Source organism: Mytilus trossulus, unplaced genomic scaffold (assembly GCF_036588685.1).
Source record: "Mytilus trossulus isolate FHL-02 unplaced genomic scaffold, PNRI_Mtr1.1.1.hap1 h1tg001381l__unscaffolded, whole genome shotgun sequence".
Lineage (NCBI taxonomy): Eukaryota > Metazoa > Mollusca > Bivalvia > Mytilida > Mytilidae > Mytilus > Mytilus trossulus.
Window position 1 is genome coordinate 1 of NW_026963791.1, and position 11,849 is coordinate 11,849.

Here is an 11,849-nt window from a genome sequence, read left to right on the forward strand (position 1 = left end):
AAGACCCCTTAGAAGTTGGATAATTAGGCACAAGCCTAGTATAGAGCCAAACCTTCACCAAGCGTTTAAGTTTACAGGACAAGGCAAATCATAGAACCTGTCATTCATAATCTTCACCAACTTATTAGTACTTCGTCACGGACCAACCCTCTTAGGCGTGTTAATATTATTCACAGTATTGTTACCAACCATCTCATAAGAAAGGCCTACACCTTGTTTATGAGTTTACAGCTCACCACCTCTTCCTCGGCCACCTCATGAATTTTTGTTATATATACAGGCACAAACCCCCGCACACCGCATTTTTTTATGAGTACACATAAGCTTGGACCCCCCTTTTTACACCTCTGAAGACACCCAAAGTGTTAAGTGTCCAACTTTGTTTTTGCTCCATTTTTACTTTATTTTTAATTAGACTTAAAGCGACCAACAACTTACGCTTCAAAAATTTTTTTATTTTTAAGATACACGCCTCGTTTTCGAACCGAAAACCACATGAGCAACCAGAGCTGGGGTAAATGAGGAAATAAACGTCTCAAATCCCCATTATCCTACAGCTTACAATTAGCTATAGAGCCCAAGTAACTTAGAATTTAAGGGTCAAATTCACCACTTTCTCTGCCAATAATTAGGTTGAATCTCATGTGGTCCTGAAGAATGCTTACTCCCCGCAAAGGCTTTGTAGCCTTTCAAGCATACACTAAAACCAAGTTAATTAGGTGTAAGGAGACCCGTATTGACCAGTTTTTAAATAGACCATAACAGCCTAACAATAAACGAATTAACTGTAATTTTGCTTATCTTATGGATTATTTTAATAAATTATAACTATTAATACACCAATAAACTTTAACTATGAGCATTAATAACTACTGACCCCGTCTTTACTAACATCAGGAACACTGTCTTCTTCACTTACAACCACATTTCTCTGCTCGACTGGCTGACAGACATTAGCTGGGACTTCAGGCTCCACAACAGCTATTTGTTCTTCTAAAGGAACATAGCCACCCTCAGCATGGGGGCCCCCTTCCTCCTGATTATCAGGAACAACTTCAGCGACACCATTCACAACAGCATCTCCAACAGCTGAAATAGTTTCAGGTAATGGGAGCACCCTAACAGTGTCACCCCCCTCCGCCCTGACATAAGTCCCCTCCTCCAACGTCTATTCTAAACACTCAGTTTTTATATGAAAAAAAACCATCTCACACACCCCTTAACAGTAAGCCTTTTTTTGCAGCAAACCCCTGCCTAAGCCACTCTCATACAGCCTCTCTAGTGCCCAACACATTCAACAATCTATCACTAAGCAACACACTCATTTACATAAAAAGAACCCTTTTTATAAGTTAATCAGCCTATTATACAATATTATTTATGTCATTACAGATCCGTCACAAAGTATTGCTTTAGCTAAAAACTCGCTCGCTTAAAAGAGACCTTAAAGCTATGCATAAGCTTTTGGGTTAACAAACCCAAAAACTTCAATTAAAATAAAGCTTCGCAGGGTCTTGTTGCTCTTCTTTTACACACAGGCCTCTTCGCTTTACCCTTATGCAAGAAGTACTAAAATTTATTTGCCCCACTTTACTTCAAGTAAGCTTTTTATGAGGCAATCGTGTGCATTTCTTTAGAAAGATAAATTCTAAAAAACCTCAGTGAGATGAGCCTAAAACTAATTAACTCCTCTTAAATTGTTTATAAAGAAAAGCTTTAACTTTTTCTTTAGGAATCAAAGTCCTACGTACTATAATACTTCTTTATAACACCTCAGAGCAATAAACTACTTTTGAGCTTAGCTTCATCAAAGCAACTGGGCCATCCCCCCACGTACAACTAAGCTAGGAAGAATTTGTAGCTCTCAGTTATATTAACATTAGCAACTAAACACAACTTAAGAGACAGGCTATCTGGCTTGAGAATAAGAATCTTATACCCTAAGCAAATTACTGGGATTTTCAATTAACAGCTCAACATTCTAGCTTAATTTATTCACCCAGCGTACACTAATTTCATTAAAATTTTTGCCCAGAAGGCAAATATAGTAATTATTGCTATGTAACCATCCTATAACCAGCACATTTAACAGCCTAACGCCACGTTTATTTACATAAAAAGGCCCTATACAATATTGTCTATAGCACTCAGATCTGTGACAGAACATTGCTTTGCTTAAAAACCTTTTATACGAAACTAACTCACTTAAAAGGGACCTCAGGACCAGACATAAACTTCATCACTTGTAGTCTTTGTAAGTTTATAACCCACCTAACCCCCTTTTAGGCGTGTTAATATTACATACTATTGTTAACACTTACTTTTTAAGACGCTCACAACCTTGTTTACAAGCTCACGCTTCTACGTTTCACAATTTTATTTAGCTTCATTTTGTTGCTGCACACCACATTTTTGTCACCTCTATTTAACCTGCTTTCCTATTTCCTCCCCTCCAGATCAGCCCCCCCAGGCATTAGTGTGTCATTTTGATTTTATTTTATTTTTGATTTACTTTTTTGCTTAGACTTTAAGTGACCCATGAATTACGCTTTGGGAACTTTCATATGACTTGATTTCTATTTATTTTTTGATTTTAAGATACAGATAGTCTAGTTTTCAAACCCCAAAAAATCACATGAGCAACCAAAATTAGGGCAAACGAAAAAAATTAACACCTTAGATCCATTTCTCCTGCAGTTTACAATTAACCACAGGAAGCAAATAGCTTTAGAATTTAGGTTTAAGTTTGTTTTTTTCTACCACTAATTAGGTTAAGTCTCACATGACTCTGAAAAATGCTTACTCACTGTAAAGGGTTCAAAACCTTATCTACAACAGGTTGTAAAGCATAATCTAAAACAAGTTTGGACAGGTATGGGCATTCGCAACTAGATTTTCAATAAAATACACAATGTCAAGTAAAATTAAGTTTTACTTTGACTTATAAGTTATCTTAACTAAGGGCTTTTTACATGCATCAGCAACAGGGTTTCCGTGTAAAAGGACAGGAGAACAGGCCTTGCGGTCACTGTACCGGCCGGTAACAGGAAATGCGGTACACTATAAAACCTCATTCTTAAGGGTTTCCACAGTGTTTGGTTTTTTTTTGTCTGTTACTAGCACAAATCCATTACACACCGCCTTTTTAGAACCCTTGTTTTATTCTTTAGGTGGGTGATTGCTGCTTTTTGGCTGCATTAATAGACTGTTTTATTTTTTACCTAATTTGCAACCCGTTTTAACCCTATTTTTTAATAAAATAGCAATACTAATTTTAACAAGAACCAACGACACGCCCTACCGCCACTAATTGGCCTTCAGCTTCATAAAAGGCAACCCTTTTTATAAACTAATCAGTTTATTGCGTAGCATTATTTAAGCAATGACAGAGCCAGGGCAAAGCGTTGCTTTAGCGAAAAAGTCCTTTCGTACAAAATTAGCTCATTTTTAAAAGAGGATAGAAACTGAACTAGCTCACGCCGTTCTGAACTCAGCTCATGTTAGATTTTAAAGGGCGAACAGACCCACCATTAGAAGCTTCTACGCCTCTAGGATATCTAAAGCCAACATCGAGGTCGCAATCTTCCCCTCCAATACCATCTTTCGGGAGAAATTGCGCTGTTATCCCTAGAGTAGCTAGCCACACATATAAAGTTAGGAAATACGAGTTAGATTTATATAATAGTGAAAGACTTATTTTCACTGATCTCCCATCAAAATCGTATAAGAGCCAAAAACTCCAATTAAGATAAAGCTTCATAGGGTCTTGTCGTCCTTCTTTTACATAAAGGCCTCTTCACCTTAAAGTTAGTTTAAATTAAATTTTCAGACACAGCACCTTCTTCGTTAACCCTTTCATACCATCCTTCAATTGAAAGGCAAATTATCGCGCTACCTTAGGACGCTCACGTTAACGCCGCCGTTTACAACAAACATTACTCTAGTTGCACTGGGCAGGGACTACCTTTTACTTACATCAAAAGGAAATGTTTTTGTTAAACAGTCGAGAAGTTTAGTTTGCCGAATTCGTTTAAAAACTTTTATTTAGCCTTTAGTTTTTTAAGGTAAAACAAAATAGTAATACCAAATAAATAATATTTTTACTCGTTTTTATCATAGTCACTGGTCCTACAACCATAGGCTTATTTTAAAGTAAATGAATAACCCAATTAATCTTTTTTCCCCATCTGGTTTTAGTTAAAATACACTAATATCTAATAGCCAGTTTAAAGCCTATAGAAACCCAATTTTTTTTTAACATCAATTTTAGTATTTTTCAGCTTAACCCAAAAAATTTTACCCCTTAAATAGTTAAGGAAAATGCTTACACATCTTTTTAAGCCAACCAGATATCTAAAAGCGCGAATAGTATCTAGCCGCTATTCTTTAGTTTAATTAAATCTCTGCCACGATTTCTTAACTCAAAAAAATAACTCTCTTTTATTCGGGAAAATTAAATTCTTAAACTTGTCTTGAAAAACCCTTATGCAAAAGGTACTAAAATTTATTTATACTATTTTAATTCAAGTGCACTTTTCACAAAACAATTATGCACGTCTCTTTAAAAAAGATAAATTATAAAAAGCCTCAGTAAGAGGAATCTAGAACTGACAATTCTAAGTTATATATTAACTACTTTTAACTTATTTATGAAGAAGAAGATTAACTTTTTCTTTAGGAATCAAAGCCCTACTTACTACAATTTTTCTTTATAACGCTTCGAAGTTCTAAGTGCCAAAAAACTACTTTTGAACTTTGCTTCATCAAAGCAACTGGATCATCCCCCACGTGGCACTAAGCTTAGGCCTAACTAGACTATGGAGAATTTGCAGTTCTCAGTTATATTAACATTAACTACTAAGCACAACTTAAGAGAAATACTATCTGACTTAAGAATGAAAATCTTATGTTTTCCCTAAACTACTTAAGCAAGCCAAAGCAAATTACTGCGATTTTGAATTAACAGCTCAACGTTTTAGCTTAAACTATTTGGCCAGCATACACTAATTTCATTAGAACTTTTGCTTGGAAGGCAAATATAATATTATTTACTATATATGCATATTATAGCCTAGCAGCAACTTCCGTTACTGCTACCTTGTTACGACTTTTCACAGGTTTCCCCGCGAGCGACGGGCGATTAGTACTCATCTGATTGTATTCAGGGTAATTTTATTTTTAACCCTTACTTACAAGTCCTTCTTCAAAGGCAAGTTTTCTTATCTTATTTGTCTACTTAGTTGAGCTACCTTTTAGTAGCTCAATCTTTGAATTATTGCTTAAGTTACATCTGTATCCCAGATTAACCTTGTCATAAGCTGCATGTCAATCTGAATTATTTTTGAAGTTGTGCTACATGGGCATATAGCCAATTCTAGTAGCTGCACCTAACTAAAAGTAACTTACCTTACCGAACTCAGCAAGTAAAATAAGAGTTAGCTTCAGTAATAACCAAAAATTTTACCCGGACACTCACCATATTAGAGTAAACAACCATACACACGCACTAATAAGACAAGGCTCAAATGTAGGTGGGTTATCCTTTAACACCCAGGATCCCCTGTTTTCTATCTCAGACACCGCCTATTTATTTCTCTTTGACAACCAAATGTTTAGTTAAGAGGAACTTTTGTTTTAAACTATGGATAACAGGGTATCTAATCCTGGTTTCACTTCATAGATTCGTTAGAAGCTCACTAAAACTTTAGGAATATAACCACAAAAAACCGTTAACATTACACTGCACCTATAGTTTTTTTATAGTTTTATAACACAACATTGACTCTAACCAATCCGCTTAAATTTATATTCGAACTGAATCTAACCGCGGCTGCTGGCATTCATCAATTGACCCCGAATTTGTCAAAAAGCTGGGTTAAAGTTTCCTTTATTAACCAATTTTCCCCACTGATGTTGAACTTGCACTTAATTTGTTCAAGCCCGCATTTAGAATCATGAGAAGCATTTTGCCCATAAATTTAGGGCCATAATCAAACCCTCCTACAGATTTGACACAAGGTACTAAAGTATCCATCTTCCTCATTTTCAATGAGACGCTTTAATTAAGCTACTGTATCTTCTATTTTAGGTTTATTTTACTCTTCGTAAAGGCACCATGGTTTTTATGCACAAATACGACACCACTAATATTACAAACAGTAACACACCAGCTATTAGGATATATAACCTTAACCCGCTTCTTTCAGCCATGAAACTTAGAAACAAAGACCCGCTAATTTCTCTGTACTCGTAATTCATAAGACCCATAAGGACCGCTCTGGCACAACACCTTCTGACGAGAACCATAAACTCTAGATTAAAACGATACACTTCATTGGGGTAGATCCTTAAAACATACAAGAACAGGACTATTACACCCCTAACGTAAGTTAGGAACAATAAGAACCCTAACAACCTTCTAACCTCCAGTGCAACCTCCACACATGCAATTATAGACCCCCTCAATAGCACTAGCCCTAAAGAAATAGGTTGCTTGGCAATTAAGACAATCGAAAACACAGCCATCAAAATTACACATATGACTATAACTCTCATTATATAAACATAATTAAGCTTACGCCCCCCGCTACCACCAGCCCTCATACTACCAGCTGGTAGGTAAAATAATTTTTCTGAACAATTTCATTCAAACAGCTGAGTTGACCTAGTCCCTTATGGGCACCTTGAGGGCCCAATAGCTCTAGTCAACCTTGATCCAGACTTTGAGCTACCATCCTGGACCCCTTAAAGAAGGCCATTTTTCTGGGGTGGGAGGTTAGCCTCTCTATGAGCCACATTCTCAAAAAGAATCTTAATAGTTTGGCTGACGACCAAGGCTTAGACCCTAATTTTCTAAGCACTCCTCATCACAAAATTAACCCTACAAAGGGAATAAGAAATACTCTGACTCTCTCATATTTCTCAAGAACTACTACAAACCCAAACCTCTCTATTTTCCTCCCTAATACCCCTCCTAAGATAATAGCCCCAATATACAGGCTAAGAAAAGGAGTTTGTATATTTAAGTGCTCATTAATCCGCAAACTTCTGCTATTAACGTAATTAGACCCAAGTATTACTCTAAATACAATCCGTGCCCTATAAAAAGAAGTGAAGATTAAACCTGTTAGCTCTAATAAATAGCACCCATAAGTTATTCTTCTGTCTATCATTCTTAGCTCAATTATTAGGTCTTTAGAGAAAAACCCTCTTATAAACGGGGCCCCTCTCAAGGACACAATTGCAACCGTTATTGCACCCATTCTTACCGGTAATCCTTGCCACAAGCTTCTTAACCCCCGGATATCTTGGATTCTTTGGTTTCTATGAATAACACCCCCTGCGCCTAGAAACAACAAAGCTTTAAATACCGCATGGGTTACTAAATGAAAAAAAGCTACAGACGGAAGAAGGATTGAAATCGAGAATATTATTAACCTTAACTGCCTCAAAGTCGAGAGTGCGATTACCTTTTTTAGGTCAAACGCAAACACAGCCCTTGACCCCGCTAATATTAGAGTAAATAGTCTTAAGACTATAAGTATTTGAGTCACAAAGGGATTAGCTCTGATAATATAAAAAGAGCGAAGAATCAAATAAACCCCAGCTGTCACCAATGTCGAAGAATGCACCAAAGAGGAGACCGGTGTGGGTGCCGCCATGGCAGCAGGTAGCCATGCGCAAAACGGCATTTGTGCGCTTTTAGTTATACCTGCAAGAACTACCACAAACCCTAAATTAACCCATGTCTGCACTGGGTGGTATATATAAATTAACCACCCCCCTTCTCTTAAAAAAATAGAAACTCTAAAAAGTACAAAAACATCCCCAATTCGATTAGTCAAAGCTGTCAACATAGCCGCAGATAACCTCTTATTGTTCTGGTAATAAGCCACTAATAGGAATGAGGTGAGCCCTAGCCCGTCTCAACCAATTAAAAGTATTACTAAATTAGGAACTAAGATTATAAACACTATAGACAGCACAAACAACCATACTAATCCCATAAACCGCTTGTAGTATGGCTCTCCAGCTATATACCACTTGCAGTAGGTTGCTACACTTCCTCTAATTACCAAAACCGTCCCAACAAAGACTATTCTTACGCTATCTAGTAGAACTCTGAAGCTAAATGAGAGACAATTACTCTCTCAAACAGTAACTTCCAATAAATAAGCTTTTCCAAAGGTCCTCCCTCTAAGAATAAATAAGTATCCAATCAGAATCAGTAAAAGTAACCCTAAGTTACTTTTTAATTGTATGATACTATTTTTACGAGCCATCTCTTAGTAACCTTGACATCAAATCGTCTCCGCATAGTCGCATCACCATAACCAGAAGGGCCAAGCAAATTCTGGCTTCGCAAACAGCTAAACATAGAATTAGTAAAATTAACCAAAACTGATTTATTAGAAACACATGGGTTACAAACAATAAGCCTAGTCTTATTATTTCAAGCCCTACAAATAAACACAAAAGGTGTTTGTTTATACGGAAGATTACAAAACAGCCTATACTTATTAAGAAAACTCCTAGGAATTTTATTCAAATCATAGCTTTAAAACACATAGTTTTCTACGACTTACAAGGCCGTCGCTTCAGCAAAGCTTTTAAAACTACCTACCTTCTATGATCCTCCGTATAGAGACACAATAAGACACAAAAAATATAACACTGAATACACGCGATTGCAACTTCAGCGGCTCCAAAAACACCTCCGCCCATTATTAACCCTTTAATACCCCCAACTCCTGTAAGCAGCCTTCTGCTATTTAACCAGCTAACTACTAACTCTCTCCTGCATATAGTTAGAATTACTTTACCAGCTCCCAGATTTAGTGTCAGACGTAAAACTAATGTTAAAGGGCGAAGTATGCCACTAATTAGCTCAACCACTACTATAAAAGGCACAAGGATTAACGGGCAACCTGTTGGAACGAGACTCATCAACCCCTGCTCAAATCTGCATAAAAGACTAGATAAAACTAAACAAGTTCAAATAGACAAAGCAAAGGAGAACCCGAACACAAACTGCCCTCTTACAGGGAAAAAGAATGGAAAGTTTCCAGACAGATTTAGTATCAGAATTATCATGAACAGACCCCTTATTACTAGAGGAAACCCAGATAGCTTTAGTCCCTTTCCGTTCAATCGAATCATCGAATAAGTAAAGGATAGCACCAAACTCCGAAAAGAGCTCGTACTTCTACCCTTAGTGTACACGTCTCTAAATAGCACGGTTATTGGCACTATAGAAGACAGCAACCATAACGGCATAGACAACCAAATTAAGTTATAGCTGTGAGCATCAAATCTAGAAAAAACATCTATTAACATGACTTTAAATTATTGATTACGCGATTTCTTATAAATATAAGTGATACACGTGTTATAAGGGTTAGTTCACACAAATGGCAATTGGCTATAAACATGCTTCCTTCCTGGATAAAGGTCTCGGGTACCTGCTCAGTCTATTTCACCACATAAACCCCCACTAAATACAACCCCTCGCTGGCTTACTAGAGCCTCTCATAGAAGGAACTTAAAATATATTAGAGACCCAAAAGACACAGCGGACCCATAAGAAGACACCCAATGTCAGTGAGCATAAATATCAGCGTAGTCTATATACCGTCGAGGCATTCCTCTTAGGCCTAAGAAATGCTGAGGAAAGAAGGTAGTATTTACCCCAAAAAATATTGCTATAAAATGGGCTTTCCTCCATTTCTTATTAAAGCATACTCCAACAAAATTTGGCAACCAATGGTTAAGACCACAGAACACCCCAAACACCGCCCCTATTCTTAGCACATAATGGAAATGAGCCACCACATAATATGTGTCGTGTAGAGACACATCCATAGAAGCCCTAGACAGTAAGACCCCTGTTAGCCCTCCCACGGTGAATAAAAACAGAAACCCAGTACTTCAGTAGGCGGCAGGCTTTATTTTGAATTTTCTTCCTGCTATAGTTGCCAGTCATCTGAATACTTTCACCCCTGTTGGAACAGCGATTACTATAGTTGCGGTAGAAAAATAGCCTCGAGTATCAACATTAAGACCTACGGTAAACATGTGGTGAGCCCACACCATACACCCTAACCCTCCAATTCCGATTATTGCGTATACTATCCCAATTAGACCAAAAACCGCTTCTTTTCCAGAGCAATGCATAATTACTTTTGATATCACACCAAAGGCAGGTAGAATAAGAATATACACTTCCGGATGCCCAAAAAATCAAAACAAATGTTGGAACAAAACGGGGTCCCCCCCTCCTGCGGGATCGAAAAAAGTTGTGTTAAAGTTTCGGTCAAACAAGATTATTGTGATGCCCCCTCCTAGAACCGGAATTGAAATAATTAAAAGAACTGCAGTAACTCTAATCCTTAAAACATAAAGCTCCGCTCGTTCTCTCTTTCATTTCTAACACTGGCATATTTTTATTGGTCCTAGCAAAGTTAATAGCCCCCACTAGAGAGCTGAGCCCAGCTAGATGTAGTGACACAATAAGAACATCCATCCTAGGGCCCCTATGATAGGGGTACACAGATAAAGGGGGGTAAATAGTTCATCCAGCACCAACTCCTTTATCCGTTCTAAAGGACAGTATTAGTAAATATAGTGCATTAGGAGATAGTCAATAACTTAAGTTGTTTATTCGCGGGTAAATTATATCTTTACCTCCTACTAGCAGAGGAATCAACCAATTACCGAAAGCTCCAATTAAGATAGGTATCACAGCAAAAAAAATTATTATTAAGGCATGCGTTGTAACCACCACATTATAGAATCAATCTCTTTTTAAGAACACTGCTCCAGGATGCCCCAGTTGCATTCGGATCATTAACCTCAACCTTGCTCCAAACAACCCTCCTCAGACTCCGCTATACAGATAAAGGGTTCCAATATCTTTGTGATTTGTTGATCACAGCCATCGACGTCACCAGGACTCCACTTCTCCATAACCCCCTACTTCTTCCTTTTTTAGTATTTTTATCATTTTATTTATCCTTACTTAGAAGCCAATCATCTAGCCTTATTAGCCCTTAGAGCCGCACTAGATTTTAGCCTCTTAATATTTTTTTCCCTATACGCTATAGTAAGATATGCCTTTTCAAACCTTCTATTAGATCCTTGAGAACTTTCATTGGTCCCATACTTCCTTAAGAAGCACTCTCGACGTGAAAACCACAGGTACACACAATACACTTCCAACAGCAAAAGTAAGCCTCTTACAATCACCTCTCATCAAAATTCGTTTCGCATAAATGCCACTTCTAGTATTAACCTACTCATTCCAAAGACCCCTCACGATATTCGTGGTAGAGACCCCCAAACAAGATAAGAAGGAAACCCCTTGAGGACAAAATCCCTAACACTCTCTTACCGTAAAAGAACATGTAGGCAAAAGGTATTAACAGCACTACCTCTACATCAAACACGACGAACAAAACTGCTACTAGAAAGAATCGGATAGAAAAGGGCCTCCGAGCTCTTCCAATAGGCTCAAATCCACACTCATATGGACTGCACTTTTCTCGGTCTAGACCCCGCTTTTCCCTTAGTAGCATAAATAACCCCGTAAACAAAAAAGACACAATGCAGACAAACGCAACTCTTAACCCCATAACCATTCTTCTAGAAAACTTATGGAAGTGTCTTTAGCTCCCAAAGCCAATATTTTATTTTAAACTATATCTAGCTAAAAAAGGGTTGACACCACTAATAGCCCCACAACCTATCGTTCTTAAATTAAACTACTTTTTTATAAGGAAAAATGGTACAAGCCATTTATAACAAAGTTAGCAGCCCTATTATGTTAATTAACTTCCTCACTTAAGAATGAA

The 11,849-nt window shown here is 37.4% G+C and overlaps 1 protein-coding gene and 2 pseudogenes across 1 annotated transcript; all 3 read right to left on the reverse strand.

Moving 5' to 3' along the window:
* Positions 1–6,090: 6,090 nt before the first annotated feature.
* On the reverse strand, positions 6,091–6,555 carry LOC134704382 (NADH-ubiquinone oxidoreductase chain 6-like). Its single transcript, XM_063563553.1, has one exon. It carries the CDS (start codon positions 6,553–6,555, stop codon positions 6,091–6,093), a length of 465 nt encoding a protein of 154 aa, XP_063419623.1.
* A 1,595-nt stretch (positions 6,556–8,150) lies between these two features.
* Positions 8,151–9,336, reverse strand: LOC134704384 (ATP synthase subunit a-like; annotated as a pseudogene).
* A 663-nt stretch (positions 9,337–9,999) lies between these two features.
* LOC134704385 (cytochrome c oxidase subunit 1-like) lies at positions 10,000–11,159 on the reverse strand (annotated as a pseudogene).
* Between the last annotated feature and the right edge of the window lie 690 nt (positions 11,160–11,849).

What these genes read in the sequence shown, in the direction of transcription:
- LOC134704382 (XM_063563553.1), bottom strand. Translation starts at nt 6,555, where the DNA reads ATGAGAGTTATAGTCATATGTGTAATTTTGATGGCTGTGTTTTCGATT.